Source organism: Chiloscyllium punctatum, chromosome 46, assembly GCF_047496795.1.
Source record: "Chiloscyllium punctatum isolate Juve2018m chromosome 46, sChiPun1.3, whole genome shotgun sequence".
NCBI classification, from domain to species: Eukaryota; Metazoa; Chordata; class Chondrichthyes; order Orectolobiformes; family Hemiscylliidae; genus Chiloscyllium; species Chiloscyllium punctatum.
In genome coordinates, this window is record NC_092784.1 from 47,875,422 (window position 1) to 47,890,334 (window position 14,913).

The window sequence follows — 14,913 nt, forward strand, 5'->3', positions numbered from 1 at the left end:
AGTACAGTCACTGTTATAATTGTAGGAAACAGCAAGATCCCACAAACAGAAATATATTAAGGACGAAGCCAACTATACGTTAACAATATTGATAGAGGCTAAAATTACTGTTCAAAGGGTTTAAATGGTAAGGTTTAAAAAAAATGCAATCATCTGTCTGGATTTTTGATGTAGTAGCATTTTAGTCTGCAGGTAGTGCTCCTCAACTTACCTGTCACTCATGCAATGCTAAATTAATAAAACAGAGACATCTGCCACCACTTAAAAAGATAATGTAGTCCCTGAAAAATATTAAGCATATAATTATTTACATACATTGGAAGTGGTATTTCTAGGGTGTACATATGTCACTTTACAACAGACACAAAATAATTATAAATCATTGAATTTTGCTATTTTTCTAACTAAGTTTGAAACTGACAAAACACATTTCAGCCTACAAAGTTCCCAAATAATTGATGAATGACTTCAGTATAAATTTTTGCTTTCGGAACAAGACCAGCCTGATTTAAAACTCAGAGACAGATTCTGAATGATGCCTCACACCTACAAGTCAGTGTCTGACCTGAGAATGTCACCTGTTGCATCTCAGCTTGACTGAAGTTTGGAAAGTTAGGCAGACACTGATCATACCTTTTAATTATCTCACGGCTGTGACTTGGAATAGATTCTGAATTTGCATCTTAATCGATTAAAACTTGCAGTTCCTTTCTAATTGAGTTCTCCACCAGCCATTTTAGGTTTATTCACTCCACTTACACCAGTTGTATGATCCTTTGATCTCAAACTGTCAGTATGCCCTCTCTCACTATGCCTGACAAAGGAGCATCACTCTGAAAGCTTGTGATTTCAAATAAACTTCTTGGACTATAATCTGGTGGTGTGATTTTTGATTTTGTCTATCCTAGTCCAACACTGGCACCTCCATATCATAACTTCATATATTTGTTGCTTTTGTGATGATTTGGACAAAACAATATACTTTAAAGGTAGTTTAGTATCAGCAAGCTTTGTTGCTGGGGCATTTTGCCTCTTCAAATTTTTCACTTTCCCCTTTAAGACTATGGAGGTCAAATTTCTATCAAATGGTGATAAAATCAGCTCAGTTTAAACTCCAAATGATTTTTCTCTCCCACAGTCGAACTTTGTTCATGCCGGAAAATAGTGATGCAAGACATGAGAGCTACAACACCGCATCCAAAAATCGTTGGTATATAAGTCAGAGTAATACTAAAATGGATAAGTCACTCCACTGCACATATCTGCTTATCCATGCATACTCTTGGTGGACTATATAATGACCAAGAGAGAAACTCTTGCTGGGTATAAATTACCCCAGTCTACCTCAGTAATTTTAATGCATGCACCACTGCTTCAGCTGAGATAATCAAACTAAATGCATATTAATGACTAAACCTGGGATCTTGCAGGCCATATGGCAAGGCGTATTTAACTTCTAAGCTATCATAAAGCTTCTAATGATTTTATAAAAACATGCACTTAAGATCGTTGTGATTTGTCGTATGAATCCAAGAAGGCTGAAGTAAGTTAAAAGTGAAGGACATCACATCTTTTGCTGTCTGTGATATGGCTGATTATAATCATCATGCATTGTGCATGACAAAGATTACTGTGCTAACTAATCATGCACTATCCATGATGCCATGGGTCATATATTTTATTTGAAATGAAACATAATCCAAGTCTCTGAGTATAAACAGCTAACTGCTGTAAGAAAGGAACCAGTGTATTTTTGGTTGTTTAGTACATATCTCACCATTTTCATTCGCTTCACCTTTAAGCAATATGTCTTCATCTTCAAATCCTCTCAGATCTTTGATAATAATCTTGTGTGCCTTTTTTGGGAAAAGGTACAAGAGGGTTCAGGCTGTGACTGCTGACCCAAATTCCTCTCTCTCTTAGGAAGAAACCTAGATCAGCAATGCCTAGATTACATTAGAAAACTATGGCTGTTATTGTAATGGGCATCCTATCACATCTGTGGTACAATATAGCAGAGCATTAACAACTTATACCTTCTAGCTATTCCTTCAGTTGGAATTTAATATTGTTGGACAACTTTCTATTGAGCTGGTCACTATTGGAAGATAAACAAATAGACTTGTAAAAGAATGTTTTCCATTTTCATAGCAAGTAGCTGTTCCTGTTTGGAAAACAATATGGAGTTGCAGAGTTGATTTCTTTGAAGTTGGAAGGGGGTGATTTTGATTTTCCCTCTCTGCTTTTTTGTTAACAAATGGTATGTTCCCATACCATATCTTCTCATATAAGCATGGTTGTCAAAGTCCCATGATGACCTATGCTTTATAGTATCAATGTTTTGGTTAAGACTTCAACTCAAATGTCTGATTTATTGCTAATACCAAAATTAGCTGAAACGATCTTCCTGTTATGACTCTGAAGTGGAACTGCATTAGGGTAATGTGGTACTATATCTGTTGAAAACATCATCATCCCCATTAAGTGAAACATTCCATAAAACCAACTTTTAGCTATGTGTAGATTTGATACGATTACTATTAAGCCTTCAACGTTCACGTTTAGCTTGATGTGATATTTGTAATCTGCTCCCTGACCTCCAGAGGTAGGGTTTTAAAAATATCATCTTCTACAATCAGTTGATTTTTGTGGAGGACAACACATTGTCCCAATTCAACTGGAAGTTTATCCAGTTTGTTGACTTTAATGTCCAGAAACTGCAGTTGCCGAAGACGTCCAATTGAAGGAGAGAGGTGAGTTAAATTATTATGTGAGATGTTGAGCACCCGAAGCTTGGTGCAAGAGAAAAGGTTTTCTGGTAATTCGGTCACCTTATTGCATTCTATAGCAAAATGCTGCAGCTCTACGAGCTGGTCTATATCAGGAGGGATCTTGGAGATGTGATTGTGTGAGACATCCAGGAAGAGTAGCTTTGTAAGTTTAAACAAACTTGGAGGCAGGAATTCAATCTTGTTCTTATTCAGATAAAGCATTTCAAGGTTAGCAATTTTGGCAATGTGAACAGGAATTGAAGAGATGTTGTTATGCCACAACCTGAGACAGATGAGCTTGCGAAGGTTTTGGCAACTGGCAAGCTCCTCTGTCGAACTTAGGTTGTTGTCTTTGAGATCCAGTTCCTGTAAGTTGGTCAAGCTGAAGATGGCACTAGGAATTCTTTCCAAATTACAGTGGAGCAGCCTTAAGAGAGTCAGGCAGAAAAGCTTCTTAATGGTTGCAAGAGATGTTATTTTTACACCTTCGTTGTGAATTATCAAGCATAGAAGGTGAGGTGCCATGTCTAAAATTGCAGTTGGCAGCTTAGTTATATTAGTTTTCAGATGCAAAGTGTCTACCTTAGGGAGCTCACGAAACATTTGCAGAGCTGTGGAGATTTTGCTGTCTGTTTGCAGTTGTCCTTCAATATAGAGCTCACGCAAGCTTTTCAAGGTGAATATCCATGGAGGTATTTCATCAGCAATACCAAACCGTACACGTAAAGTTATCAAATTCTCCTTCAAGAATAAAAGTGCCTGCCTTTCCACCTTAACTGAACAATTGTATAACCACATTTCTTTCATCATTTTGAGGTTGGAGATGGCAGCAGAAATGGTAACACCTTTGATGAGTTCCAGCTTTAACACCTCAATCTCAGTCAGGTCATAAACCTGGATTGGAATTCCAGGCATCATGAAGAGGTGCATCTCAACTTTGTTCTCAATGTTTGTGATGAGACGCTGCTTTAGTCGCTCTTGACTCCACTCATGATTCAAATTGAGCTGAAGAAGTTTGTTCTCACTCACATCTGACAAGAACACAGCAAACTTCCTGGCATAAAGTTTGTCGTACTGATCGATAAGATGAAGCAAGAATGCAAAATCGTTTCTTACATCAGGAATATCATCCATCCCAGTCTCAACCCTCACATTTTCAAATGAATACTCTTTTAATTTGTAATAGAGTATCCAGTGCAGTGTGTACAGACATGTGCAACTGTATAAGACAATTGCAGTTATATATACTAAGGATAACATTCGAAACATCCTCCATAAACCATGAATGCAGAAGAAGTCAGTGAATCCTGTGATGTGCAGTGCATCAACGCAGTGAATATTGTTACACATTTGAGGGATGAAAATGCTGATGTAGACGAGGATAACAACACTTTGTACAGCTCGGACAATGGTCTGATTCAAGTACATTGTATAGAGAATGTCTCCCTCTTCTGTGTGGAGGCGGAACTTCTTCACCTTTTCAAACAATGATTTTGCTTGTTCACCTTCTTTCTTATCCAAAATTTTCACTGAGGAGTTGTCCACCATTATACCACCAGCAGCTTTCAAAGCTTGTGAAGAACCTTTAGATAAAAGAGAAACTTTATCTGCTTCATGGATGTCATTGCTGAAAGCCATCTCTTGGGACAATGACTCAGAAGAATCAACTTTCAATGGACTACTAATAGAAGATAACGATTGATCTATATTTGATTCTGAAACTACGGGTATTCTGGGGGTAGACTCCTCATATACTGTTTCTGATAGCGCTTTGGTGGTCCATGGAGAGTCTAGGCATTTCCCAAGCACAGTTATAAAATGTTCAATCTTCGAACTTGTGCCAGGAAATTTGAACCAAAAATTGCTACTGATTAAAAATATCAGAGAATGCAGAAGTACCAGATAAGGGAAATATTTGGAAAACCAAATAACTGCATTATCATAGCACCACTGATTAATAAGGTAATATTGCTGGACATCTAGGCCAGTCTGGAATCCAGTAGCAAACACACTAAAATTGAGCTCCTCCAAAATAGAGTGGTTCCATTGGCGCTCTTGAATGGAGAGACCCTCTGGAACTGGGATACACAGAATCTGCTCACTTGATACCTAGGAAATAACAGATTAAACATTTATTAACTAATTAATTAAGCCAGATCAATTAAATAGTCACCTCGTAGGCCATGTCCTCCTGGCAACAGAACGGCTAATCTTTCCCGCTTCAACTTCATGGGCCCAAGTTACTTACTTTTACTAGGATGTCACTCTTACCCCTAATTTTTGTTTCACCTGCATTACTCCAGCTATAAAGAAGCAAATTATCTAAAGTATTCTGTAGTAAGAGGACATTATTCAGCAATGATCAACTTGTCCAGGGGAGAAGCACAGTAAAATAAAAGTACACTTGAAAATGAACACACTAGTCATACTGGAGCACTGTGCTGAGGTATACAAAACAAGTTGAACCAGTATACATCATTCAGCAGTTTTACTGGTTCTTCCTTCTGGTTAGCTGGAGAAACTATCGATCATGTCCTAACACCCTTGCTGTGATGGAATATTTGACAAATCAGTCATTTTTTTTGTTTCTCCTGCATAAGAAAAGCAAGTGGGCTGTGAAACCATATCCTGCCAAATGGGCTGTGAACACACATTCTGGAAGGTTTTATAAGCCCCTCTTATTATGGTACTCTTAGTCAAAAATAGTGTCTGGCCCTCACAGCACCAGACCTGGGATTCTGTGAAGTATTCTGCACATGTGGAACACCAATTCAGACAGACTGAAACCAGGGTCATATTTTACTGGGAATATTTCTTACATCTCTGACAATTAATGCAGATCATATATAAGATGTTTATCAAGAAGGTACACATTTAAACGTAGAAAACTGCATGTGAGAAAATACCTTTCCTCAAAAAGTGGTTTCAGTTCGGAATGCACTCCTGGAAATGTAGTGGATGCAGTTCCAGTTAAGGCACTCGAGGGCACTAGGTGATTATTTCTATTCAAATAATCTAAACATTACAGCCTGGAAACAATCACCTGCACAGAAGAGCAGATTGTCATGGCTCTGGTATCAAGGAGCGTTTAAGGCACAAACACTACATCACAGCAGTAGTGTTTTTCTCCTTCCCTCCTCCTCTAACCAAAAAAAAAGGGTTGATAGAGAGATATGCTATAACAAAATTATTGTTGGTAGTATGTTGTAAGAATTTGTCTCGAGAGGCTTCAGAGAGTAGCAGCTCAGCAAAAAGTACAGATAAGCTTAGGTAAAATCCTTTTAATTTTCCTCTTTAGTCTTACAGCAGTTGAGATGGCAGTTAGGGCAGTTGCTTGTTCCTCCTGCAGGAGTTGGGAGCACAGGGAGACTTCCATCCTCCCTGATGACTACACCTGTGGGAAGTGCACCGAGCTGCAACTCCTGGGAGACTGTGTTAGGGTGCTGAAGCTGAATGCACTTCGGATCTTCTGAGATGTTGAGGGCTTCACTGATAAGAGTTTCAGTGAGGTGGTCACACCTAAAGGTGCAGACATAGAGTAGGAGTTGAAAAGTGTAGAGCTGGAAAAGCACAGCAGGTCAGGCAGCATCCGACAAGCAGAAGAGTTGATGTTTCAGGCAGAAGTCCTTCATCAGGAATGCCCTTTATCCTAGTTGCAGGCAGGGAGTAGCTGGATGACAACCAGGAAATGCAAAGGGAGTAGGCAGAGAGTACAGGAATCCCCTGCGACCATTCCCCTTAAAAATAAGTATACCGTTTTGGATACTGTTGCAGGGAAGACTGTTCAGGGGAAAGCAGCAGTAGTCAGGTCAGTGCACTGTGATACTGGGGCATAGCGGGAAAGGGCAAAGTTAAGTAGGACGTTAGTGACAGGAGACTCAATAATTAGGGGGTCAGACAGGAGATTCTATGGCTGCAAATGGGAATCCAAGATGATGTGTTACCTCTGGGGTACCAGATTCCAGGATGTCATGGAGTGGTTGCAGAATGTTCTCAAAGGTAAGCAGCCAGAAGTCAGTGTGAACATTCGCACAAATGTCACAGGTAGAAATAGAGATGAGGTCCTATGGAGTTATTGAGAGCAAGTTTTAAAATCAGGACCTCGTCGGTGGTAATCTCTGGATGACTTCCAATGCCATGTGCTAGTGAGGGTAAGAACAGAAGGATATGGCAGATGAATGCATGGCTAAAAAATTGGTGCAGGGGGCAAGGATTCAGATTTTTAGATCATTGTGATTTTTTCTGGGGCAGAGGTGACCTGTTCAAGAGGAACGTGTTGATCTGAACTAGAGGGAGACCAATACCTTGGCGGCCAGTTTTGCTAGTGCTAAAAGGGAGGGTTTAAATTAGATTGGCAGGGTAGTGGGATCCTCAACAGGGAGGCAAGGCTGAAAGGAGATACAGTAATCAGAAATAGTAAAGTGAAGAGACACGTAAAGCTGGAACACAACAGGAAGTAAATTGCATCTACTTCAACTCAAGAGGGCTAACAGGTGAGGTCAATGAACTTAGGGCGTGGATAGGTACATGGGACTGGGATATTATAGCCATTACAAAAACATGGCTAAGTGGGGGACAAGTCTGGCAGCTTTATGTACTAGGATACAGGTGCTTTAGGCAGGACAGATGTGATGGAAAGAGGGGAGGGGGGTTGCATTTTTGATTAAGGCAAGTATCATAGCAGTAATCAGAGATGAAATAACTGAAGAATCATCCAGTGAGGCTTTGTGGGTGGAGCTAAGAAATAAGAAGGGGATGGTGTCGTGATTGGGGTTGTACTACAGACCCCAAATAGTCAAAGAATAACACATGTGCAAGGAGAGGGTGGGGTGACTTGCAGGAGCAATAGGGTTGTCATAATAGGAGATTTTAATTTTCCTATCAGACTGACACTGCCATAGAGTTAAGTGCTTAGAGGAGATAGAATTTGTTAAGCGTGTTCAGGAAACTTCCCTCAAGCAGTATATAGAGGGTTCTATTCAGGAAGAAGCAAAACTCAACCTACTCTTGGGAAATAGGGTTGGACAGGTGACGAGGTGACTGTCGGAGAACATTTTGGGACCAGTGACCATAGTTCTATTAATTTTAAAGTAGTTATGGAGAGGGACAAAACTGGTCCACAGATTCAGGTTCTAAATTGGAGCAAGGCAAGTTTTGGTGGAATTAGAAAGGAGCTTGCAGGGTTTGATTGGAGTAGTTTGTTTGCAGGCAAAGGGACCTCCAGCAAAGTTCAAGGTCTGTACGATCCTGTGAGGGTGAATGGCAGGGTTGACAGGAATAGGGAACCCTGGATGACAAAAAATATTGAGGCTTTGATCAGAAAAAAGGAGGTATGGCTCAGGTACAGGCAGCTGGGATCAAGGGAATCCCCAGAGGTATATGATGGATACAGTTTATTGAAGAACAAAATCAGTAGGGTGAAAAGTGGGCACAAGATAGCCTTGGCTGAAAAGATTGGGGTGAATGCAAAGAGGTTTTTTAAGTATATTAAATGAAAAAAAACTGGAGAGAGAATAGGACCCCTCAAGGACCCAAGTGGACATGCATCTGTAGAACTGCAGGAAATGGGCGAGGTTCTCAATGAATATTTCTCCTTTATGTTTACCATGGAGAAAGACTTGAAGATTTGGGAACTCGGGCAAGTTAGTAATCATATCTTGGAGACAGTCCATATCGCAGTAGAGGAGGTGTTGGATGTATTAGAATATACAAAAGTGGATAAACCTCCTAGTCTTGACCAGATATACCCAGGAACTCTGCAAGAGGCTCAAGAAGATGTTGCGGGGGCCCTAGCTGATATTTTTGCAACATCATTAGCCACGGGTGAGGTCCCAGCAGACTGGAAGGTAGCGAATGTTGTGCCATTCTTCAAGAAGGGCTGCAATGAAAAACCTGGGAACTATAGACAACTAAGCCTAACATCTGTGGTAGATAAGTTACTTGAGAAGAGTCCGAGATTAGATATACGTGCATTTGGAAAGACAGGGTTTGATTAGGAACAGTCAGCATGACTTGTGAGTTCTTTGATGAAGTGACCAGGAAGGTTGACGAGAGCAGGGCAGTAGACATAATCTATATGGATCTCAGTAAAGCCTTTGATATGGTAGGCTGCTCTGGAAGGTTAAAAATCACACAACACCAGGTTATAGTCCAACAGGTTTAATTGGAAGCACACTAGCTTTCGGAGCGACGCTCCTTCATCAGGTGATCACTGGCCTTCATCAGTCAGGGCATTGAGTTTAGAAGTTGGGAAGTTATGTTGCACTTGTACAGGACATTGGTGAGGCTGCACTTGGAGCTCCTTCAAGTGATTTTTAACTTTATACACCCCAGTTCAACACCGGCATCTCCAAATCATGACTGGAAGGTTAGATCACATGAAATCCAGGGGGAGCCAGCAAATTGGACACAATTAGCTTGATGGTAGGAAGCAGAAGGCAACAGTGAAAGAATGCTTGTTAGACTGGAAGGCTGCGACTAGTGGAGTCCTCAGGGGTTGGTGCTCGGCCCATTACTGTTTGTTATCTATATCAATGATTTGGATGAGAACGTACAAGACATGGTTAGTAAGTTTGCAGATGACACTAAAATAGGTGGTATCGTGGACAGTGAGGAAGGTTATCAGAAGTTGCAGCAGGACCTTGATCAGCTGGGGAAATGGGCCAAGAAACGGCAAATGGAATTTAATATAGGTAAGTGCAAGGTCTTTGATTTTGGAAAATCAAATCAAGGTAGGTGTTTCATGGGGACGGATAGGGCGTTAAGGAGGTAGCACTTTCCCCTGCCACGCAGGAACTGTAAAACCTGCGCCCACACCTCCTCCCTCACCTCTATCCAAGGCCCTAAAGGAGCCTTCCACATCCATCAAAGTTTTACTTGCACATCCACTAATATCATTTATTGTATCCGTTGCTCCCGATGCGGTCTCCTCTACACTGGGGAGACTGGGGAGACTGGGCGCCTCCTAGCAGACTGCTTTAGGGAACATCTCCGGGACACCCGTACCAATCAACCACACCGCCCCGTGGCCCAACATTTCAACTCCCCCTCCCACTCTGCCGAGGACATGGAGGTCCTGGGCCTCCTTCACCGCCTCTCCCTCACCACCAGACGCCTGGAGGAAGAACGCCTCATCTTCCGCTTCGGAACACTTCAACCCCAGGGCATCAATGTGGACTTCAACAGTTTCCTCATTTCCCCTTCCCCCACCTCACTCTAGTTCTAAACTTCCAGCTCAGTAACTGTCCCCATGACTTGTCCGGACTTGTCCTACCTGCCTATCTTCTTTTCCACCTATCCACTCCACCTTCTCCTCCCTGACCTATCCCCTCCCCCACTCACCCGTTGTACTCTATGCTACTTTCTCCCCACCCCCACCCTTCTCTAGCTTATCTCTCCACACTTCAGGCTCACTGTCTTTATTCCTGATGAAGGGCTTTTGCCCGAAACGTCGATTTCGAAGCTGCTTGGATGCTGCCTGAACTGCTGTGCTCTTCCAGCACAACTAATCCAGAACCAGGGCGTTAAGGAGTAGAGAGGAACAGAGGGACCTTGGAGTTCAGGTGCATGATTCTCTGAAAGTAGAATCACAGGTAGTCAGTGCAGTGAAGAAAGCTTTTGGCATACTGGCCTTCATCAGTCAGGGCATTGAGTTTAGAAGTTGGGAAGTTATGTTGCACTTGTACAGGACATTGGTGAGGCTGCACTTGGAGTATTGTGTTCAATGTTGGTCACCGTGCTGTAGGAAGGATGTTATTAAACTGGAAAGAGTGTAGAAGAAATTTACAAGAATGTTGCCAGGACTTAACGGTCTGAGTTATAGGGAGAGATGGACAAGCTAGGATGTTTTTCTTTACAGCATAGGAGAACTGAGGGAGGGAGGATCTTGTAGAAGTATAAAATATCATAACAGGCATGGATAGGGTGAATGCAGTCTTTTCCCACGGTTGGGGAATAATGGGCTAGAGGGGTAAGAATAAAAGCAAACCTGGGTGCAAGTTTTTTACACAGAGGGTGGTATGCATATGGAATGAACTGCCAGTGGAAGTGGTTGAGGTGGTTACATTAACAACACTTAAAAGACATTTGGACAAGTGCATGGATAGGAAAGGTTTAGAAGGATGTGGGCCAAGAACAGAAAAATGGTGTTCGCGTGGATGGATATTTTGGTCGGCATGGACCGGTCTGGGTCAAAGGGCCTGTCTCCATCCTGTAGAAATCTATAAGGATAGGAGGAAAAGGCACGGGAATGACATTAAATCATACTTTTCATTGGATAAAGGTGAAGACATGGCTGGACAAACAGCCCTTTTCTGTGTCATAATTTTTTTTAATGATTAACCACAGTCATAAGGCTCGTGGAATGGGACAATCAAACCCTGAAAACAATGCAGACTTTCCAGTACAATTGGTTAATACATTACTTGGAACTAATGGTCACACAAGCAATTACAGGTATTGCACATCATTAGTCATGAAATAGCTAATAAGCTGCTATTTTTCACCCTACACTCAAAATTGATGGCCAACCGCAGATGGCTAAAGTTAATGGGAGAACACATTCACAGGTTGACTGAATTTGTAGCCTGGTGCGCTAGGAAAAGCCAACCGTACATAAAACAGATTTTAAAAATTACTGAAAAACTGAGTCTTTTGATTATCAAATGGGAAATGTGGTCATGGTCTTAAACTATTTAAGAAGGAAGCATGCCTTTGAACCCAAGCAAATCTGACAGAGCCAGCTCCATTATGTACTCGATCCAGAAAAGGAGGCCAAAATGGTACCACACCAGTCAGCTGAAAAGTCAGAAAAATAACCATTTCACAATCTTTGCTTACAAATTGTCAATCGATGCTTCTAACTTGTGATAAACTGGCAACATGTATTGGTGCCAAGCCAGCCAATGGTCATTATCAATACAGATAGTTCTTCTATAACGTGATGTTTGTGTTCTTGTGCAACCCCACATTTCAGAAAAATTGCGCTTTAGAAACAGCGCTTAAAGTGTTGGTAATGTTATTACCAACATACATTTTAAAGGTTTGCGCTTTAGAGACAGTGTCCCCAATTCGCCAATTGCATTACATCGAATTCACGTTAATGAAACATGTGTTATTGCAGAATGACTTGTATAAAGTGAGCAAAGAAGATCAAGATAATATTTGGAGACAGGCTTCAGGGAATGTGTATGATATACTGTTTATTGTAATTATTGTGGCTAGAAAAGACAAAGCACACATGCTAAGTGTACAGTATGAAGATTGATGGATGGGAAGTAACGTGTAAATCCACTACAAAAAGCATTAGGCTAACACTAAGATTTTAACTTGGAAAAGGAAAGGAAGGAGACTTAATGTCTGAATTCTAGCATTTGGCTAGAAACTCTGCACACAGCAAGTGAGGACATATTAAACTGCCCAAAAGGGAGCAAAAGTCATCAAGCAGTGATAGGATGCTTTAACATGGGCCTCTTATGGATATAAAGACAGGCAGTGATTCACCACATTATGATACTTAAAAAGAAAGATCAGGGAGACTGGGTAGGAATAATATGAGGAAGACTGCCTTCCAAAAAAAAAGGACCAGTGAGTGGATTAGTAGTTTACCCGTACCCATAGTTACAGAATGATGTCCGGTAAATTGTGCCTAGTGGTATTATCACTGGACTGTTAATCCAGAGACTCAGGTAATTTGTGGGGACCCAGGTATGAATCCTGCCATGGCAGATGGTGGAACTTAAATTCAATAAAAATCTGGAATTAAGAATCTAATGATGACCATGACTCCATTGTTGATTGTTCGAAAAAAATGATCTGGTTCACTAAGGTCCTTTAGGGAAGGACCATCCTTAACTGGTCTGGCCTACCTGTGACTCCAGAACCACAAGCAATGTAGTTGACTCTTAACTGCCCTCTGAGGCAATTAGGGATAGGCAATTAATGCTGGCATTAATTTAGTGACACCTTCATCCCATTGAGGTGATGCTGCTCCTTTGACAAAGTTATTTTGTCCTTGTTTTCTTTTCAGGAGGGATCATAAATGCAGAGGTTCCAACGTGTCTGGGTTGATCTACTTCAAGTAGCTTTTAAGTTTTAAAAGAAACAATGTACAGTGGCCAGTTCTCCAAGTTCAGCTTTTCTTTGGTTTGGTTTGGTTTTAGCAGTATGGCTGTTCAGGAGGTGCTGATCAGGTTTTTGGGGCTGCTGGTCAAAGAAACACCTCCATGCTGATCCTCTCCCTCTCTCTCTGACATCACTCCTGTAAGAACCCATGTTTGATTTTACCTTTTTTTGCCAAAGGGGTTTTTATGGGATGTTGCAAGTACTTGGAACAGCATCATTAAGTTGTGATAGAGTCAACTGGGTTTTCAAATAGTTATGTTATTCTAAATTTGGTTTTCTTTGTATGTGTATAATTAAATTCTGTTTTGTTTAAAACTGAGTGGTTGGGCCAGCTGCATCTCTCCTGGAATATCCACTCTAAACCTGCTTAAAACAACTAAAAAATTTAGGGTCTGGGCGACCATCTTGAAATGTTGGAGGGGGAGGGGGGGGGGGTCTGTCTTGGTCCATAACAGGTTGGAATTCTTTGTGGGATCTTTTCTATACTTCTGATTTGGTGTTAGGGTTGCTGAACTCAAAGGCAGTGAGAGGTAGGTGTCAGTGTTGTTTGTTCTCGATCTTGAATTTGGTTGATTTAAACAGTGCTTGGTGAATAATGGCTCTTTCAGTCACAAAGAATTTTCTGGGGGTGGAAGAAGTGACAGTGGAGGCTTTACAAAAGGAGAACAAGAAAAAACTGCTGGAATTGAAAGTCAAGCTGGAGCTGGAGGTGCCTCATTCCATGAGGAAAGGAGAGATAATTACAGCATTAGCTCAGCATTTAAATTTGCTGGAAATGCCATCAGAATTTCAGAGATGGCTAAAATTCAATTGAAAATGAAACAGCTTGACTTACAGGCAAAAGAAAAGGAAACGGCAAAAGAAATGAAACTCTTTGAATTACAATTAAAAGCAGAGGAACAAAAAAAAAGAATCACTTTGGCAGATCAAAACGGAAGAGAGAAAAGGAGAGAGAGAGCAAAGAAAGAAAAAGAGAGAGTCTGAACTTCAGAAATTGTCATTTAGGCAGGAAAGTCAGCTTAAAAGGATGAAGGTGAAGGCTGAAGATAAGCTTAGTGAGGAAGAGAATGAGCAAAGGCCTGGTGAGAAACTGTTTAAGTTTATTCATGCAGTGCCTAAATTTGAGAAGGTAGCTAAACAAATGAAGTGACTAGTGACCATGTGATGTTGATCCAAACAATACGTGTAGGAAGAGATAGTAAGGTATTTGCAGCACTATCAGAGGAGGTATTGGCGGGGGTGGGGTATGAGGAGGCGAAGAAAGCCATCTTAAGTGCATATGAGCTTGAGCCATAAGCCTACAGACAGCATTTCAGAAACCTAAGGACCTAAGGAGGGACAAAGGATCAAACAAAGTAATTTTGAAAGGTGGATAAGGGCATTAAAAATAGAGCAACTCTATGACATTCTTAGAGAGACAATTATTTTGGAGGGGTTCAAAAATTCACTTCCTGAAGTAGTGAGAACTTATGTGGAAGAGTACAGAATTAAAAGGGCAAAATTAGCAGCTGAAATGGCTGATGAATATGAGTTGGTCCAGAAATCAAAGTTTGGTTTCCAACATCAATTTCAATCCGTGAGGGATAGAAATTGGGGAAAAGAGAAATCCTCACATGGTAAGGGAAATGTAAATTTCTGTGAAGATCATTAGGGTAACTTACTACAGGATAAAAAGGAAACCCTTAAAGGGGAAAAAGAAGTTAAAAAGCTCCGGTGTCTTCACTGCAATAAGATAGGCCACATGAAATCACAGTCTTGGTGAGTTCGGAAAAGCACTGGGAAGCCAGATGGAGGTAAAAAGAATAAGTCAGTGAATTCTGTTAAAGTGGTAATGGCAAACACAGTGGAGGAGAAAAAGCTGAACAACCTGATCGGAGATTGGTTAAGGAGGAAGTGCTAGATCTTCTTAAACCATGTGAAGGTAAAGTTTCCTTGCATAGGCCAGGAGCAGCAGAGAAACAGATTACACGGTGGCACAGTGGTTAGCACTGCTGCCTCACAGCACCAGAGACCCGGGTTC

The 14,913-nt window shown here is 41.1% G+C and overlaps 1 protein-coding gene across 1 annotated transcript in view; it reads right to left on the reverse strand.

Annotated features, from left to right (window-relative positions):
* Positions 1–2,561: 2,561 nt before the first annotated feature.
* The window catches only part of LOC140467910 (volume-regulated anion channel subunit LRRC8C-like), a 39,066-nt gene continuing 26,714 nt past the window's right edge, over positions 2,562–14,913 (reverse strand). The window contains exons 3-4 of the mRNA XM_072563984.1: positions 4,516–4,880; positions 2,562–4,449 (exon numbers count right to left, since the gene is read on the reverse strand). Of these exons, the coding sequence (XP_072420085.1) occupies positions 2,562–4,449; positions 4,516–4,880 (2,253 nt within the window). The remainder of the gene's footprint in view (positions 4,450–4,515; positions 4,881–14,913) is intronic.